Source organism: Odontesthes bonariensis, chromosome 2 (genome assembly GCF_027942865.1).
Source record: "Odontesthes bonariensis isolate fOdoBon6 chromosome 2, fOdoBon6.hap1, whole genome shotgun sequence".
NCBI lineage: Eukaryota > Metazoa > Chordata > Actinopteri > Atheriniformes > Atherinopsidae > Odontesthes > Odontesthes bonariensis.
The window spans coordinates 6,737,994-6,758,389 of record NC_134507.1 but is presented as its reverse complement, the minus strand read 5'-3'; the positions used below and the strand labels follow the sequence as shown (position 1 = coordinate 6,758,389).

General features: G+C 41.2%; 1 protein-coding gene across 3 annotated transcripts in view; it reads right to left on the bottom strand.

Moving 5' to 3' along the window:
• adgra1b (adhesion G protein-coupled receptor A1b) overlaps nucleotides 1-20,396 on the bottom strand; it is a 186,641-nt gene that overhangs the window by 21,033 nt on the left and 145,212 nt on the right. For all 3 annotated transcript variants that reach the window (XM_075474661.1, XM_075474662.1, XM_075474664.1), the window contains 2 exons: nucleotides 13,287-13,414; nucleotides 5,894-6,017 (listed from right to left, as the gene is read on the bottom strand). In XM_075474661.1, coding sequence (XP_075330776.1) covers nucleotides 5,894-6,017; nucleotides 13,287-13,414 — 252 coding nt within the window. The remainder of the gene's footprint in view (nucleotides 1-5,893; nucleotides 6,018-13,286; nucleotides 13,415-20,396) is intronic.

Here is a 20,396-nt window from a genome sequence, read left to right as displayed (position 1 = left end):
TCTGAATGATTTCTTTATTCTGGAGGTGCAGTGTGTAGGATTCAGGGGGATCTCGTGGTGAGGGTGCAGAGGGCAGCCAAATGAACGCCCCTCTCCTCGTTCTCTACTGTGAATCTGTGCTGAAAACTAAACACAAGAGAAACGTGTCGGACCTTTCTAGAGCCAATGTTTGCAACAGGATAGACTAATCTTAGGTAATTATAAAAAGAAATTCCCCCAAAAAATCCTGTTTATTGTTGTTATCATGAAATATATTGTTATAGATACTCCTAAATCTTACACACTTGCCATTTGAATGTGTTTAAATGTGTTTCTGAGGCAATAACAGCATTTGTACTGCTTTTTTATTTGTCATTCCATCTTCGAATAGGACAGCACTGAATTTCAGGTATTCTTTTTTTTTTTAATTCTTTTGATGCATGCTTTCTTACTTAGGTTTATGCACCTGAACAAGGTGTTTAGGTGTGAACGTTAAAAAAAACAATTGTTATGGGTGAGAAAATCATGGCGGCCTGGCTTAAATTAAATCTGCATCTTATGGCTTGCCAGGTGATCATTTCTCCAGCATATGCATGACACAGGGACAGAAGAACCATCCAGCTGAAATAAATTACCTTGAAAGTTGTGCTGGATGTCACCAAAAAAAACAAAAAAAAAACACCATTTTCTGTCCATTTTTCCATAACAAGCCTTTTTGTTCGCCGTCTGTCTTATAATTTGCAGAGAGAGCTGGTTGGAAAACATCCAGAAAGATATCTTCATTAAAGGAGACATTATGCCCTTTTTCCACAAGCTGGCACAACAACTTCCTGAGGTCTTAATGAAGTGTCTGTGACTTGTTTTGGTCAAAATAACACAGAGAGACTGTAGAGCAGCCCATTTTACATCCATTAATTTACACCGCTATCAAGGGGCTCCTTTAAGGGGGGGGGTAACTCTATGGACTTTACTTGCCCCTCTTTTCCTCAGGGTGTGCCATTTTTTTTCAGATGTGTGGATCTCTGTGGATCTGTAACCCTTGGAGAACATTAAAACAGTATAAGAGAGCCCACAGTAAACAGCTTGAGAGCTCAGAACACACAAAACAACTTAATAACAGCAGTTACTGGTGCTGTTATGACAAATGACAAATGGGAAATAGGATTTTTCAACTTCTGACAAGTAGAAATTTAAAGAATACCATGTATGCCAAGTCGGATTTTCTTGTTGGTCTATAAAACATTAAAGAAAATATGAGCATTATGAGCTCATTTATTTCTGATGTAAAATTAACTATAATAACTTATGGGGAGATTTTATATTAAGAGCAAAGCAAGTGGCAAAGAGTTTTAACTCCCTATTTTGAAGGTAAAACGAATGCAGCATCATCTGAAGCTGTAGCTCGATGAAATAATGATGGAGGACGTTGGTTAACCTTGCACAGTGACATGCTTCCCCTGAAAATCGAAGCAGCTTGCTGAGTGTCATATTTTCAGATTTAGGGTTGTGCTTTTGACTTGGTCGCGGCTTCAGACACCTAAAAATATGCTCTCAAGCACAGAAAAGTGATTTTTCGAAAATAATACGTCCCCTTTAAATCTATACGACACGGCTTTCCCTTTTCACATTTCAGTGAACGCCAGAAAACTGTAGGCTGGGATCTATTGACAATGCGCACAACAGTAGAATATAAAGCAATATGTAGCACTTTCAGCTTGGGCGTGCCGTAGCATTTTCTGCATAGAACACTGTGAGAGGAATTTCCATAAGAAGGTAAGTAAATCCTAACAGTACTTTATTCAAAGGTCCTTTAATATCCTCTACACCATCTTCATTATAACAGCTTCCTACTGTTCTTTATGCATAAGTAACTAGTCCAGTACAAGCTTTTCACATCAGGAAATTAGCTCAGGAGCCCCTCAAACTGGACCACATGAAAGTACAAAGCAAGTCACTTCTTTTTTTAGCACTGACTGTCACAACTAATTTCACAGCGGCACACTAACGAGGAAATCCTCCATATAGCATCTTTAAGCTGACAACTGGTTGTAACCTCAGATTTAGGTCACATCCTTAGCTGAGTTCTTTGCCTAATTAATAGGTTAGTTAAGAGCAGACAGGTTCCCTGAGCAATCCAAATGCTGACGCTTTGAGGTGACAAGACGTATGAGGGAAAACAAGGATATACTGCATGTTGTTCTGACACTTAATATAGGTAAAGAGAAGATGTAGTTTGACAGCGGGGGTGTTGTTAAAGTCGATGATGAAGTAGGTCTTGTTTGAAGGAAAGATAGAAATGGAGATTAGACGCGACTTTGAGGCTGTAAAGACATCAGTTGCTGCATAGCGACAGTGCGACAGTGCCAGGCAGAATGTGATATGATGCAGGAGGAGATGGTGGGGAGGAGGGTGGGGTGCAGATGGCTGGGTGGGGATTGGAGGCTTAAAGTTTTGCAAAAACTGCCAAAACAAGTTTCCTTGAAGCTCCTACTGTTGCAAGGAAAGCGAGTACTTATTCACACCCCCCCCCCCTGAGATAGGAGTGATAGGGGTACATATGTGTGCCCAGAGAGATGGTGGCATGATGAGGGGTGGGCCCAGCAGGCACTGCTTGTAGCTCTGTGTGCATTTGACTTTGCGTGTCTATCATGAGATCACACATCTCCTCAAGCAGTTCAGCAAATTATCCCAAAATTGTGTCTGGTGGCGGCTGCCTCGATCCCAGTGGCACTGCAGATGTTCTGGGCACCTGCCAAAATCTGCTGAGAATTACCTCATTAGCAACGATTGGATAAAGGAGGAGCACAAACAAATATATTCAAAGTTAAAGCAACAACCCACAAGAAACCAGACAGGAAATTGGGCATCGTGAAAAGAAGTTTGGTTCATAGGTTTATAGGTACGTCTTTATAAAAACAAAAAGAAACAAAAAAGAAGTTAACTTTACTGCCTCTCAACCTTAGAATTCCTCAGAACTTTGTAAAAGGAAAGCCATACACCAGCCAAAAGAATTGTTTGAAACATGGTAACTCAAAAGCAGACCTTTCAATCTAAATCTAATTCAGATAGTTTAGGCTTTTTATATGCAGACGACACGCTATTTCTATGGCTCATCTGAACTAAAGAAAAATCAATACAACAAACAATCTTCTTGACGCGTTCATAATTCCTCGCTTCATATCTGAGGCCTGCCATGAACGCTGTCCAAGCTGAGTGGGATTTATTCTTAAATTTAGAGCCAACAATAACGAGCGTGATCACCACAAACTGTGAGACCACACTAATATGTGTCCAAACGAGTCAGTAGCCTTGGTCTTTGGCAGCATGCAGAGCAACTGCGACAGAATTTGAAGTTAAAAATGGGTTTGTCTGACGTAGAAGCATAACTCTTGCACTTCCAGCCGTGATGTCTGCACATATTCGATGCTGCTCGCTTTACCTTTGAACAGCTTGATGCCATTCATCAGTGTGAAAAGTAATCAGGTCCTTACTGGAATCAAGAGGAGAACCACAGTCTACCAGTTCTGTTGGTAAAGGTATTGCCCAAAAGCTGCCGAAAGGTTTCATTTCGAAAAAAATACCCCTGCTTTTAAAGCAGATAAAAACATTTTCATTATTCACGGTGGATATGGGATTGTAGATAAACATTTATCCAAGCAAATGTATTTTGGGATCATTAACTAATTCCGCACATCAATTGAAACCACTTTAAACAATTCAAATCGATCAGAGGTGTTTGCTTGACGTAAGCTGGCAAAGGTTAGCTTACACTTCCAAAGAATACTGTTGAAGAGTCATGTGTTTACTCATGCCTGTTGTCAGCCAACTATGGAAGAATGTTGAACCACTGCCATATGTAGTGAAGTTATTCATTTGGTGTTAAACGGCAGAGAGCAGATAAGGGGACAGTCGCTGCTTTTAATGGCCAACTTCAGTGACAGTTACTGTTGCTGGGGGAGACGTGACGGCTGCAGGACAGCCCAGAATTTGGCTGCATTTCAGCAGGTAGAGGTGGAGTCTTTACATTTCGGGATAATAATGGGCCACTTAAAGCACCTGTGACGGCAAACGAGACAGCCGAGTCCCAAATGTGCTGCAGCTCGCATAACCGAGCGTGGACGATGCCCACTGAAACAAAGATGGAGTGACAGAAGGCAGTCGAAAGTGTGGACTGAAAAGTAGAGACCAAGTGTGTACAAATTTCTCTGTGGCTACGCACAGTAAAGACCCATCTGCTGAGGTGAACTCAACAGTGCCTGAATAGCCTGAACAGGCCCAGCTGTCAGTTAAACGGAAAATAAATTATCTTTGGAGCACATGAACAATGAAAAATTGCTCTGTTTAATTCTCTGTTGCACTTTTTACGCACTTATTTGTTTCCTAAACTGTCTTTATTTTCCAAATTGTCTTCCCATTTGTCTAGGTACCTAACTTACCGCACTTACTCTAGCACTAGTTGTGCTCTTAGCTGTTTGGTTTTGGAAGGAAATGCACTTATGATTTCTTGTGACCTGAAGTTCTTTTGCCTACCGATGTGGAACACACTCATTGTAAGTCGCTTTGGATAAAAGCGTCTGCAAAATGACCGTAATGTAATGTAATGTAATATGCATCTCTTTTTGCATTTCTTCACAGATTTAGTATTTTCCCTCAGCAACATAAAAACACGCAGACACAAGTGTTTGTTTGCAGTTTAATACCGCATGCATACGCGATCTCAAATACGCACCGCAATACTTAACGGTCTCCCTTGGTGTTCCACCCTCCGTTTCCTCTGTATGAAAACCGACAAATAGTGAAGCGCTACGAGGCGTAAAAGCATTTCCTGTTTACAAATCTGTCCTGACAATCCAAATATCCACGTCGCTCCACAAGTCCTCACCCATTCATCCAAGTTTTGGGGCAGCAGGGACACATGCACCGACGATGTGACAGCACACTCACAGCAAAGTTTACGTCCAGTGGAGCGGATGCGTTTCTAGATGTGGCTGGACTATCAAGATCCATCATCTCTATATTTCACCCAATTAAGAAGGTCCAAAAGTGGCTAAAATGAGTCATGTAGGTGCCAATATGAATGCGCAGAGAAAGTGGAAGTAAAGTTAATCTCTAACCAACCAAAGGCAGAAGAATGAACACGCAGGAAGCCAGAGGTGTTAAATATATGTATTTATAAAACAGTGTTGTAACTTAAACACAATCCTGAAGTACATGTACTTTTACTGAGTGTTTCAATTTCATGCTACTTAATGCTTCTTTCTTCCTCTCCTTTTCAGAGTGAAATATTTGACTCTCTATTCAACTCACGTTTATTTGTAAAACCAAGTTTTATAGCTCCAGATAGGAAACCAATAAAACATATGGATGCCTTTTATCACCTCCGCAGACATGAATAAAGCTGTTTCTCAGAATGGATCCCGCTTTTTTTCCAAAATACTTTCAAAGCTGCCTTTGCCAATATACATGAATAAGAGAAATGCATTAGGCACATCTGTTGAAAATTGAGTGAAAGCCTCTATTAATGAAAATGCATTTTGTAACTGTAAGCTTGAAGCTTCGTGCAATAATTCTCAACGAAAAAGATATGTGTGAAAACACCATCTTTTATACGCTCCCTCCCTTTTTTGTAAAATGTCACCCACCATTAACCCTGCGCAAGAAAGGAGGACACAGGCAGACCACAGAGAGACTGGAGCTGAGTGCATTCATGATGGGAAAGGCTGAATCATCCGAGCTCATTGTGCCACCTTCCTACCAAAGCAGTGTCCAGACCATACATGCAGCTGAAGCATGAAAGCGTGAACGCTGGGTTACTGTGCATCCATGCACCGTGCCGGGTGACTTGGCTGCTGACACTTGAACAGACCATCACAATCAATTTTTCTGAAAACCTTTGAGAGAGGAATGCACTTACCGCTTGACAGATGATGGGGTATTTGATTCGATTGATGCCACCGGCGAACACGGCGAAGGTCAGCGCTGTGTGGAAACAGAAGTTGAGAAGCATATGCCATCCCTTCCGACTGATGCGGATTGCACTGCCGAGAGAAAGACACCGAAGAATCAGCAGGTGCACGCCACACAGGAGCCCTCAAGTATTTTCTGTCTTCTAATAAAATATCATGGAACTCAAATTAACTCTTGAAGATAAGGAGACCACCGGTCACTTCATGGCTCGAGCTGATCTTTTAGAAGGTGTGCTGAAATTGTCCTTTTCTTTTACCTTGCTATTGCAATCTCAAATTAAATAAAATCAAATCAAATTTATTTGTACAGCACATTTCATGTACAAAACAATTCAAGGTGCTTTACATAAAATAAAAGCATTGCAGCAGGGAGTGGAAGAAGCATTGAAAATACATAAAAGAATATAAAGAGAAACAAATAAAATCATTTAAATGAATTTAAAAACAAGCCACAGTCCAGATCAATTCAAAGATATCGTGCAGATGTCATGCATAGACGCATGAGAAAATAAATTTTTTTAACCTGGATTTAAAAAAATGTCTACATTTGGTGAAAGTTTAATCTCCACTGGCAGTTTGTTCCACTTGTTTGCAGCATAACAGCTAAATGCTGCTTCTCCATGTTTAGTCTGGACTCTGGACTGGACCAGCTGACCTGAGTTCTTGGATCTAAGAGCTCTGCTGGGTTTATATTCTCTGAACATATCACAGATGTATTTTGGGCCTAAACCGTTCTGGGATTTGTAAACCATCAGCAGGCTTTTAAAATCTATTCTGTGACTGAGTGGAAGCCAGAGTAAAGATTTTAAAACTGTTCAGATCTCTTAGTCCTGGTTAAAACTCTAGCAGCAGCGTTCTGCTCATTCAACTAGATTACCAACCCCAGTGCAACCCAGTAATGTTGCTCATAGAGAATAAGCAGTGCAAACGGGCCACTACATACTCCACTGCCAACACATGTGATGAGTAAAAGAATATGTCTGTTCTGTTTGTTCTTTAAGAGTAAATTCTATAAAATAGCCAGTGTGAACTCTTCATAAAAACTCTCGACAAATGTTAACTAAATTAAATGTATTTTCATGTAACCAAACAACATCGAACTGGAAGCTCTTTGGGAGGCATATGACGCCTGAGTCATTATTTTTCTTATTGACTCATTGGCTCATATTAAATCACTATCAACCAACCCAACCGACATCAATCACGGCCTAACATTCACTCTCAATAAGAGGTGGTATTACAATAATGAATCAGCGGAACAATGGAGAACGGTCAGCTGTACAGCTGGAACACTTTGGGATGGGGGCAGGAGGCAGTAAGTCCCAATTGCAGCAACAGTGTCCCTGTAAAATGACATGCTTTAGAGGAACAGATGGCCAAACAAGCAGGAATGTCCCCAAAAATGTTGTTGACTTATTCTTCGTATATCTTTTCTGCCATTCTGCCAAATAACCAAGCTGGCCCGGGCATAATCTGAAACTTTCACTGCCAGTCGGCAGATCAAAGGCTGCTGTTTTCTTTAGCGAAGGAGATTTTTGGACATTGTTGCACATGGGGAGCAAAAAAGAATAGGAACACAGCTTGATGCAAAAAGCCATTTAGAAATCTTGGCCCACTTTTGGTGAGTCAGACTACACCTGTAAGGAAAAAGAAAGACCAAAGAAAATTTGGTGTATTCCCAATAGTCCCAAGCGGCCCTGGGTTATAGAGGAAAATCTGCCCGCAGTACCCAAAGATCATTACTCATTACATCTCCAGGTGACCTTATTTTATCTGAATTTAATAACTTCTTTTCATCATAATGAGTCGTAACTAGAATGCTGAAACTACAAGGATAAAACAATCATTTTAGATTTGACCTAATAACTGAAGGAATATTATTTATTCACTTTTTGAATACCCATTCTACATATCAACATATTGCATTTCTTTCTCCTTTTTATTCTTTTTCAGTTTCTACAGTGTGGACGGGCTAGCTATTCAATGGGACAATGGTTCATCAGGTTTCCTTTAAAAAAAAAAGCTAAAAATCTAAATATTCAAAGATCTGTGACATTCAGCGACAGAGACGGCTCGTTCTGACTGAACTTTCATAGGAACGGCGTGTGCAGGATGGCCGTTTGAAAGCCTTCGCTGATAAAAAAAAGAAAAAGCTGTGGAATTTGCTTTAAGAAATGCACTTTTTTCTATAGGTAAGATGTAGAAGATGTAGAAACACAGACTACGGCATAATATCATGGCAGAATTAATTAAACTCCTCATGAAAAAACACATAATGCCTCGGGCAAAAAGTTTATTTGCAGATTTTTCTGTTTCTCCAGTATTCAGAGTATGACTGAGCATGCACTCCATCCCACGCAGCTCTTTCACCCACCTTCACACATTCGGCCCGTGCAGTGATGTATGCACACAAACAGGGATCGCTCTGCTCGTTTGATCATGACATAAATAGCGCTTGCTTCCAGTTGGCCGGAACAATTGAAGTTTTCATGATGTCAATCTATGCTCTCGTATTCCCTTTGTGAAATATGCCAGTAAGCAGGGTCTATGCAGCCTTGAGTGGGGCACTCAGCCCACATTATTGCTTTCTATCCAGTTTCTAAAAAATAGGCTAAATGGGTCATACCAACATATTTATTGGACTGTGTGAATTACCAGACCATCTAATCTTTTAATTACTTTCCTGTGTCAGCCCCCTCCTTTTCGTCCGTTCCGTTCTTGTCCCCATTTAAAATTATATAACCCTGCGCTGGAAATCTTCGCTCCCCAAAATGGAGGAGCAGAGCTCCAGCTGCACGTGACCCAACTGTAGATGAAGCACCGGCTCAGCAATGAGCCACGAGGCGTGTCTGGGGCCAGGCTTCACTGCTCCGCGCAGACGGGAGGAAGAATCAAAGCTGATGTTTTTCCGAGGCCCCTGTTGTGGTCCAGTAACTGTATGCCACCCAGCAAAGAGGACGGCCATAAATCAGGACGGCTGCCGGCCTCCCTGGAAGGGGCTTTCACAAGTTCCGCTGTGGGCTTTCCAGTGGGTCAAGTACATAACAAGGCAATCCTCTATACCTCCATCTCCCAGAGGGTTAGGGGGATAAATCTGTCCTGACTTTGGATCTGCTCTCTAACCCCACACCAACTGCTGGGACAAATGTAAGGGACAGTAAAGCTACGGACAGAATGATGTAACACATTATACGATAAGTAGTTTCAGTCAAGCCAAACCCGCTGCTGATGTGCTATAAACCAAAGGGTGCAGTACGTCACAAGCCAAGACAGGAGGAGTTGCATGCACCTAATTTATGATGGAGAAGAAGAGGCAATGCCGCCATAGGATAAGGCTTCGTAGCTAAAAATCAACAACACATGATGAAAAGAATACAATTTCTGTTAAGTGTAATGAACTGCATCGCTTCATATCAAATAAGGAGGAAGACATTTCTCACAAAAAAAAACCCAAAATACTGTCAAATGCAGCAAGGCAGATGGAGTACACTTGCAAACTGATGTCCACTGACACACATCCAGCCCACACTGAGTAACAATACAACCTAACAAACAGTCAAATACTGGATGCTGTTTTGTGTCTCCACAAACTTCAGAGGAAATTATCCAGCTCGTTAGCTGCTAAATGCTCCACGATCTTCACTCTATGCTCACATCCATCTGGTTCACAGACACCGTCTGCGGCTGGAGATGATGCTGAGGAAAGCACACAGACTAAACCTTGATAATAAATCCCTGAATTGTGAAACTAGAACCGTTCACACCACAGCAGTGACAACACTCACTGCAAATTTAAGCTAAAAACAACCAAGTGCTGGGAGATACACTGAATTAATTCAAATAATTCATTTTTTTTTGTCACGATCAGCATCTTGTGTTTTTTTCACGTCTGTGTTTTTTTTTTTTTTTGTCTACCCAGGCTTGCCATTTCCTCACTTTCTTCCTCAGTTTCCCCTGCCTGGTCATCAGCTCCACTCCTTTCACCTGTGCTCACTTATCCTCAGCGGCACTCATTCACCAATCAGCCTCCACAGTATTTAGTCTCCCGGTTTGTCCTCAGCGTTGGCCAGATCCTCACTGTCACACTTCATGTTTACTCGGGCTGTTGTTCTTTGTTTTTTTTGTTTGATCAGTTTTGTTGTTTGGCGTTCCGGTTCTGCTGTGTTTTTTGTTTCTTTTGTTACAATTTTTGAATAAATCATTTTTTTTTACCTCCAATCTGCATCTGGGTCTGCATTCGGGTCCTCTCACCACCTTCTCAAAGACACCTCGAACCATGCCATTTTTTTTTGTTAAACCCCTAACAAGTGCTGTAGTTTCAGCACTAGTGAAGGTTTCCTTAGAGACGCCTGTGCACGTGAGCTTTACCAGTTAACAGCAAGCATGGGTACAAGATGGATGCAGCTGAACACAATCCAAAAAATGACCAGGAAGGCAGTCGCGTAACCTCAGTGATGTGTAGTGTTTTTTTTTTTTGTTTTTTTTTTTTAACCCCTTGTCCTGTCCAGCATTATGGCAGCAGAATTGTAACCTGAATACCGTTTCAAAGTCACACATGGAACAGACGGTGGGCGAGTCTTCAGTCTGTAATAAGTTTATTTGAACGTTTATAGCATAACTTTGTACGACATGAAAGGAAAATACAGAAGCACTGATGTTGCATTATGTTTTTAATGAAATAATGCACACTTGCAACCTATAATCGTAGCATATTCTTGTTAAGCTGATATTGTGCATTATCATATCCATCATATTTAGATCTCATAAACCTTGTAGCTTTCCTGGCTCCATAACTGCCTGGGATGTCCCTGAGTGCAAAGGAAAATAATGTTACTCTATGGCCAGGAGGCACTGAAGCACTGAAGCACTGGCAGGTTTATATTCAGATGCTTTCATTCTCTGAAATAACAGCTGTTCACAGATTTCCCAGAAGTGGGAAATCTTGGTCCCCTCCAGCAGAAGTGGACACTTCACTATTTGCGACCACACTAAATTTGCCTGGTTTAGTAAATTAGGGCCTATGTCTTTGGATTTTGATAAAATGGGCCAGCTGAAATCTACCGTGTAATAGCTGCCATTGTAACCAAAGAAATCCGAAAAGTATATTTATACTCACTAAATCTGATGGGTGGAATATGTGCTGGGAAGTTCCTCTGACGGCAGTATCTTTGTGGTGTCAGTTTTTTTTTTTCTAATTTTCACTGAGTCATGGCTGTGAATACTTCTGATGCAAATTGTGTCAATTGGCTTCAAAGGATTCGGGGTTCAAAGAAATGATACCCACCACAGTGAATTTTCCTCGGCTCATACATCATACATCACAACTGCGCCCATAATCACAGATTCTGTCTAGGATTATCTTGTTGGGGGAGAAAGAACCAACAGCACGTGCTGTATGCATTTATTCATGCTTGTATACACACTGCACTATGTGTCTATGGTTGGACATCCCGTGTTGCATTCTTCCCATTTAACACTCAGTTTCAGCACTTCAGGGCTTGGATACTGTCAGTCAGTTGGAGTGATACTCCACAACACGAGTGTTACTAAACTGAGATGGGTTTTAGAATTGGGGAGTGCCTAGCGGGAGGTGCGGAGGAGGTGCAAGAGTTTGTTAATGTGAGCACAGTTGAAAGAATATGCCTCTAACCCTGTGTGAGAGACAAAAAAAAGCTCTGAACACCTTGAATTTAGACTTTTTTCCTCTCCAACTCTGACTGGAATGAATGTTTTCTTCTTCTCAAAAGCACTTTGTCCAGTGACTTGTTTTGGCATTTAGAGAATTCAAGTCAGGCATTACTAATGTAAACTTATACATATGAATATGTCAGATTAATCTTTTGTACTAATGACGACAGACTTGAAGGGAGTAGCACCTGTTCTGTGAGGCAAAAACAATGCAATATTTGCTTCTGCAGTTTATGAACTGCATCCTCGCCCCTTATTTATCAAATTATGAGAGAAGGAAGTTTAATCCATTCCAGTGATAAATGTAGGGGGAGACAAAAAAAAGACAAAGACAAAAAAAAAAGAAAGGAAACTGCAGAGGTTACCATAATGGAACTGCAATTAGTGACTTAAAGGTGCAGGAAGTCTCAGCTTTGAGCAGAGATTCAGAAACCTGAACACAATCTGCATTTAGTCCTGCATAAAATTACAGTAGTGGTGGGCATTTATTGGTCTCTAATTGGCGTTAACAGAAGGACAAAACCTGCGTTCACATGCTAATTTTCACGAAAGGGTGCTGAACTTGAAGCAACAACAGCTCATTTTATAGAATAGAGTGTAATGCCTTCCCTTCTTATTGTCATAGCGTACGTGCTTGTCCCCTGGGAGGTCGTTGTAGCAATTGAACTGGTTTTGAATACGCTGCAGCCCCCGGACCACCAAGGGTAAACACACAACTACTGGCAATGTGAATAGAATTTACTTGGCTTGTTCCAGTCGGCGTAACTACGTTAAAAATGTAAAAACTTGGCACGCCATTGTTGGTGCAAAAACAGCACAGGTCTGATCTGAAACTTCCTTTAATAACGTGGGCGTTGTTTTTAGCATGGCCAAACAGGTAAACTTCCAAGAAACCATTTTCAATCTACCTTGCAATGATATTCCTAATACTAACTTGTGCAAAATGCTTGTCAGGCCAGTGCAATATATTAAAACAGCCCACTGAATGTTAACATAATGTATGAACTCAAATCAGCACTAGTACTAGCATTGTTTTGCACCACTACAGTTTCAGTTTTGCCCTCAAACATCATACTGCAGTGACGTGCTGCTGATTGTAGCTGCAGATGCTATCATAACTGTCAGACTGCAGAGCGACGCACCCCGTCTCTGTCCAAAATGTCACAGATGCAAATGCCGCTGCCAATTTCATCCACTTTTTTTTGCGTCAGTCACACCAATGAAACAGAAAACAGATGTACCAAAACTGTCTGTCTGTGAATACCACGTAAGATCCTAATTTCGGATAAAACTGTATTTCTGCAAATCTGACATCTTCGATATTTCCCAATCCCTTTCTATTCGAACAGATGAAGAGCTATCACAGAAATACAGCATAAATGCAAGAAATATAAAGCGATACAATATGCCAAACAGGAACCCCCTTACTTTAATAACAGCACCTGAATCACACCACAGTCAGCCCAGGATTTCTGACAGAGGAGCCAAAAACAACCATGAAGGTGAAAAGGGGGAGAATTAAGAGATAACAAAAGCGTCTGCCTGCATGTCCAGATGCTCAAGTGAGATCAATGTCTTTGATTTTAAATGAAGGCGTGCCAGGCAGAAGAAAATCAAACCTTAAATGGACTCAATTTCGCCATTTCCTCTTACCTGTGGTGCACTATGTAAGTGATGATGGAGGCGAAGAGGCAGAGTAGCATGACTGCCGTGCAGGCATACACGACCGGGTGCAAAAACTCCCCAGGGTACGGGGGGAAAGACAGCACCTTCTTCAGATCCTGAGGCAAACAAAACAAAAAAAGAAGAGAAAGAGAATCAACCAAAAGCAGTAATACAGGATCACAGAAAATAATCAGTGAGCATAAAACGTGGCCTGCACAGTGATAGGATATCTGAAAATTAGCCCAAACAGGGAGATGATGAGATCTCCCGATGCACTGCTAAAGTATGCTTCGCTGAGGAGATATTCAAACAAAATACAAATGAATGTCGAGGAAATGTCGAGTTAAAATGCTGTCCAACTCATCATAAAGGACTAACAGCCCTGATGGCTTAATATTCCTCCCCCAGCATTTACATTTAGCATTTCAGGCATTTAACTGACAATGTTCAGAGTCAGAGCAACTGAACGCAAGAATAGGATAAGCTTCCCAGTCTGTCAGCATAAAAAAGAAAAAGAAAAATGGATAGAGGGATTAATCTACTTTTTACGCCACTAAAATTCCTTTTGCTAACAGATGCTCATTACCAACATCGGAGTTGATTGTCTTTATAATCTATTGTACATGAAGTCAATAAGAGAAACTTGCTCAGATTCTGTAGCGTAACCCACATTGTGACAGCCACAACTTGAAACTCCGAGTTAATACTTCAATTTATCACAATGCTGTAAGCAGAGATAAAAGGGAATCTTTTCAAAAATCTGTATATTTGCTCCTCGTGCACCCGGCCACGCTCGCTCTGTGGCACAATGCAGGTGCAGAGCCAACAGTGATGCCACGATTTAGGCTTCATCATCTTGACGTTGCTAAATAAAGCACACCTTATCTCCATAACCCTGCCAGCTCAGTGTGAGTTTGTGTCTGCGAGAGTGATCCACACACACAATCCACACACGCTGTCTGGCTCTATCATTGTCTGGGAGAGTAGCCCAGTGGGATACTCTCTCACCGTGTTTATATGACGGGCGATGAGTCGCTCTGGACCTGTGAGGGGTCGTGACCTGAAACTGAGCATTTAGAGGCACAGGTGTAAAGTAGCAGTAAGAGCTAAAACGGAAGGTTTGGGAGACAAGACGCTGGAGGGATGTAGGGAGTGTGGTAGGGAAAGTCAAATCCTCATCAGTGAGTCTGACGAGACGTGCACTCTTGAGAGTGCATCTGCCACCGCAGCCTACAGTAGCACAGAGATTTAAACAAAAGTGAAAATAAAAATATGCATATTCAAGTTGAAAAGGTAACTTAGAGCAAAGTACATATTTCCCACTTTGCGCCAGTCTTTGTATACGCATTCTTAAATCTGGTTCGAATCTCTTTGCTGAGGTATAAAGGAAGGAACTGGTATAAGGGATCAGAAGGTTCTCCGTAGCATCTAGCTAGAAAATATCGGAATATCCGAGTCAGTCTGGATTTGCCCATCAAAACAACGCATTGGCGATCCCAAACTGAAAGTAGGTCTGAATGTTTTCCGTATGAATCTGTTTCAGATGTTCTAACACACCAGAGAAATGCACTGGAAAAAATGCCCCTCCAAAAATAAGTAAAAACACAACAAATACAAGACGTTTTTGCTTGAAATAAGCAGTAAAATCTGTCAATGGAACTAGTGAAAATCGACTTGCCAAGATTTCACTTAACAAGATATTCAAGATGTATTATCTTAAAACAAGTCCCTATATCTGGCTGAAATAGTACTTGTTAGGCAATTGTGTCTTATATTAAGTGTAATGAGATATTTGACTAGAAATGAGACAAATATACCTGGTAATTTAGATTTTTTTCCAGTGTGTAGACTTGGCTCAAGCGATGCTCTCTAAAAACAGGATTAAAATGCTAATGTAGTAGTGTACTCAAGTAACCTTTAAATGTCGGCAAGTTTGAATAGTTAGTTACTCTGGTATTTTTTTAAGAGTTGTTTCTGTTAAAAGGGAGTATTTTCTTTCCACCATCGCCTTGCGCACGCTCAGGACGGGTGAATGAATCGCAGAGACGTTTTGATGAAATCTGCTGGGTTCCTTAGCGAGGATACATTTCTTTAAAATTGGCACGCTATGAAAGGGACTAATGTTTATTTTAATTCACTTGATGGGATTATGATTGTACTACAATGAATTGAATTATAATTGGCTTGAATTGGCCTGTGTTTTTGTGCCTTGAGATGACATTTATCATTTGGTGCTTCATAAACTGAACTGAATTTAATTGAATTGCAATAAACCAGTCATCTAAAGAGATCCCAAGGTGTTTTAAACATCAGTCTTTCTGTTACTGTGATAAACACAAATGGGCTAGTTCGACGCTAAAATGAAGCCAGGGTTGGTCGACCTCTGTTGAAGGACTGCTGGTTTAAGATTACTATGAATGAAAGAATTCTGACTGGCAAATCTACCAGCATTATTATTTCAGAAGACGTGTGCCAAGGCTGAAAGGCTTTACAAAAGTAACAAAGTGGAACGTTGACTGTGAGGTCCACCAAGGCACCCAGAGCAAATCAGCCTCAAGACACAAAGAGATAGAGAGGGACAAAGGGCACGAACGAGGTCCCTGCCAGGTCATAAAGCTTGCAACGACTTGTTGTGAGAGGCTATTGTTAAATCGGTCAGAGATGGATATCTTCAGCTGCTAAATGCTACAAAATGTTCACTAGCTAAGAGCTAAGTTGTTCCATCTGCTGTTTGATGCGTGTAATGTGCAGTAGATTTATCAGAGCTTTAAAAAGAAAACCGGTAATGACCACAAGTGATGAAACTAGTGGATGTAAAACCAAAACATAAACCTTAAAGATAGCATACCATAAAGCTGAGGGGCAAGTTTCGACTCAGCTGATAATTCTTTGTGAGTCTGACATTGAGAGAGGCAACACAAACCCACAGCTGACTTGCTGAGACTGAAATATCAATAAGGAGCAATTTTGTTCTCTGAGGAACAAGTAGTGCTTAATTTAAAAAATGCAAGAAAGATGAAGAGAAATCTGCAGCTAAAACCGACAATCGACGATGGAAACTCAGCTTCCGACAGTTAGAGGACGGGGGAAAAAAGTACAGATGGAAGGAAAGAAAAAATACAAGAGGGTATCTTTTTAAGTGAAAACACAATGAGACAAACACATTCCAAGAGTCATCAGTTTTAAAATAACTCAGCAGGTATTACTCAGGAAGGAAAAGTAAACTAATGTTGCTTAAGATACAATAATCCTGTTGAATTAAAGCTTTGTAGCCAGTATGACAATGTATATATTTAAATAGCACTTCATAGTTTACACCGTGAAAGATAACCCACACAAATATTGACTTCACCAAAGGGCAAAGACAAAATGGTTTCCTTGGAAACTGCCATCACCATCGCCTGCTGCACAAAACATACGTGAGCCCAAAAGCATTGAGGAGTTAAATGTGAAGCTAAGCACAACATGGTGAGTGACAGCGGCGCCAGTTAAATGGCTTTAGGTGTGAGAAGGGATGTCAAACAGTCTCATGGGACACATTATCATTATCACAGGGGCTTGTGCTGTTGGTTGAGAATGTCAGTGTCTCACCCTCTAAGTCTTTAACTGTTACTTAAGCCAACAAACAAAGCTTCCAGCCCACAGCTGTGTGCTAAGCTGCTTTTCCAAAAAAAAAAAAAAAAGAAGAAGTACGGAAAAAAACACACGGACTTTGCACTGAAAGTGAATTTACCGTATTTAGTTATTCACAGATATATTTAAGGCAACATCTACCGTCCATGGGACTTGGGACGAGGGCTTAATTTGTGACATTTTTCACAAAGGTAGATTTAGAATTTGTGTAATACAAATTGGACACTGATTTGAAAACTTAAAAGCCCCGCTAAGTGCAGAATGTACCGTTCCCTTCTGAACAAAGACAGACTACCAACTTCACAGAGGAGCTTAAAATCAGGCGTTACAGAGGTGCTATAAAACCAGTACAGTCCTTCTGAACCACCAACACACACTGTGCCGCGATGTGAAGTTACTGATACAGCAGATATTTACAGCAATTGTGAAGGTGAACTGGCATAAAGATTATGAAACATAGTACTCATAACTATTTGTGTTTTCATTCATGGAGAGTTTAGTTTAGTTTTTTTTGCAATCGTTGGCATTTCTCCGTCACATTTGGAAGGGAAAAGAGTGGCAAAGTCTCTCATTCACAAATTTCTTTTCTCAGACGGCTAAAAGCTTCAGAATTTGTGGCTGAAAATAAGCCCATTAAGACCACGTGTCAACTCTAAGTCGCTTTAAAGTGATACTCCGGAGTAGATTCAACCTGGGGTCATTTGAACCGAATCTCCAAAATTACCACACTAAAATCACATGCCATGACACCAAACTTCTACAGTAGTACAAATATGGTCTGTACTCACAAAACGATGCATTTGGAAGTTTGAAAATAGTCCAGGAGTTTATTATTATCAACACAAGCCTAATAGCTTTTCTGCTGCTAAAGCTGCGTCGACGTCACTTCAGAGAGCTGGGAGCTTCAAAGTAAGATGAGGGTTGATCTACTACTGTAGACAACAAAGTATATGCTATATTCTACATGATTTTTTTATGATTTTTTTATGTTGTAGAGTTGTGAAATTATTTTATCAATGGAGAAACTGAGCAGCCTTGCTTTGTTGTCTACAGTAGTAGATCAACCTTCATCTTACTTTGAAGCTCCCAGCTCCCTGAAGTGACGTCGACGCAGCTTTAGCTGCAGAGAAGCTATCAGGCTTGTGTTGACAATAATAAACTCCTGGACTATGTACAAACTTCCAAATGCATTGTTTTGTGAGTACAGACCATATTTGTACTACTGTAGAAGTTTGGTTTCATGACATGTGATTTTAGTGTGGTAATTTTGGAGATACTGCCAGGATCCATTAACCCTTGTACGAAGCTATTCGGGATAACTCCGTAACTCAGCTGATGTTCAGCCAAAATCGAAAAAACTGCGGGTGGGCTACTTGGCTGGATATCACGGTTCAAATGACCCCAGGTTGAATCTACTCCGGAGTATCACTTTAAGTGCTCTCAAGCTGTTGCTCTACTCTAATAAAGTCCAGATTTGATTTTTTTTTCAACTATTCAATAACTCGATTTCTCTCACATGCATGTACGCTGAAACGAGGAGAGTCTGGGCCAATAAACTGTGCTTCAGGGTTAAAGTTATCTGAGATATGATGTGACAGTGAAACAAAATCTGCCCAGAATTCAGCACCAAATTATCGAGAGACAGCCTGAGAGAGACTGAATAAAAACCCTTCTTCAGCTCCTGCAGTGGAGGTACAATAGACCTGTGAGACCTTTAAACAGCGGCTCCCTCGCCAGCAAGGGACGAACTGCCGTTTTATAGGGGAGCTTAAAGTGGTTTAGAATAAAAGCAAAAAAAAGGGAAATGCTAGAATGGAACATCAATGCCCAGCAGAATCCTTACCTGGACAAATGCAAGTTAAAAAGTACCTCACAGCATGTAGAGCTGTGGAAATAAAATAGTGGGAAAGAAAGGAAGAGGGGTGAAGGGAGACAGTCCCTTTCGGCAGATGGATCAGCCCAGAGGTAAACTTAAGACAGACTCCAAGCCGCTCTGAAGAAATTGTTCAAATGGCTCTCAGAAATAGTATTCATACTCCTGGGGAGATGTGAGGCAAACTGCAGAAACACACTCAGAAGTGAAGTCCCGAGAGGGACAAACTATTTACATACTGTATATATATTTATACTAAACACAGGTTGAATAACTTGCCACCTCTGCTGATATCCACCTAACATTATGAACTAAAAAGTAGACATCTCTGTATATCTGTCCCAGGTTTTCCATGATCTATGTTCAGGTTGTGTGCAGATTTGTCTGTGCTGTGCAACAGATACGGACTGAAGTTGCAGTTCCCTTGTTGACCTGGCTGTCACAATGACTGATAGGCTATTGGCGTAGCCCGCAGCGTGCTCTGAACATCTCTTCCCTGCTGTACTATTTCTTGCAGAAACCGCGAGCAGATTGTCAGGGAGGCACAGCAGCAGCCAGCAACAAATGTGGCTCTCCTCACTTCAGTTATTATCATTATTGCCATTATATTACATCACAGCACTGTGGCCACTTTATTACTGTGTTTGAGCGACAGTGTAATGTGACCAGCCCTACATGCAGGCAATATATTACCACTCAGGGCAGTGTAGCTTAGCCTATTCTGGATTAACCCAGGCATGCTATGTCTAAACATGCCTACGTTGTCCTCAAGCCGCTGCAGCTAAACTGGCCGTTGATCCCCTGTTTGTGTTGTAGTTACAATTTTAATCCAGGATCCTTTGTGCCAATGCCAAAATCAGATTACCAGAGTCAATTAAACTTGTTCCGTAATCTCATTCAGGCCCAGGGGAGCAATGTTTCAGGCTTGCAAAATAAAATGGGACAAGTACACTGCAGGTCAGTGAGCACCGACGGGTTCTATGACTTGTTTCAAAGTGGTGATTGGTCATAATGATGAACTGCACAACTCGTAGAATCCACAAGCAAGTCATTTCCAGATTCTTGCACATTCATTAAGTTTTGTTGTTAATTAATGCCGTTGAAACTGCATAATCTGTGAAACAGTCTGTGATATTTGTCCTTGCAAATATTCCTCTTTCCCTGCTGTAATGGCACTGGTCTACGCAAGAATGCACAAACAGCGTGGGAAAGACGGACGAGGAAGGGAGCGAGAGGAAAAATAAAATGAAAATCCTCTAGTGAACAGCCTGCGGGCTCAGAGCTCCCATCCAGCAGTGTATTTTATCATCATTTAGTGGCTGTGCCAATGCTGGAGCACAACTGGAGCGAGCGTGCAAATCAAACCTACTCTGGCTTGCCCCTACATAGTGGCTAACAGAAGTGGGAGGGGGGGCAATAAGATGTGGATTTTACGATGGTCCAAAAAAAAAAATGGTCATGCACCATTACCACAGGTCATCAGTGTTTCAGCGGTAGCTTGTGACTGTCACTAAGCTCGTGCTTCTGAGATACGGACATGCTTATAATCAGCGCCTCACCTGGTGATTGTTCAGCGGTGGAGGTACACAGGG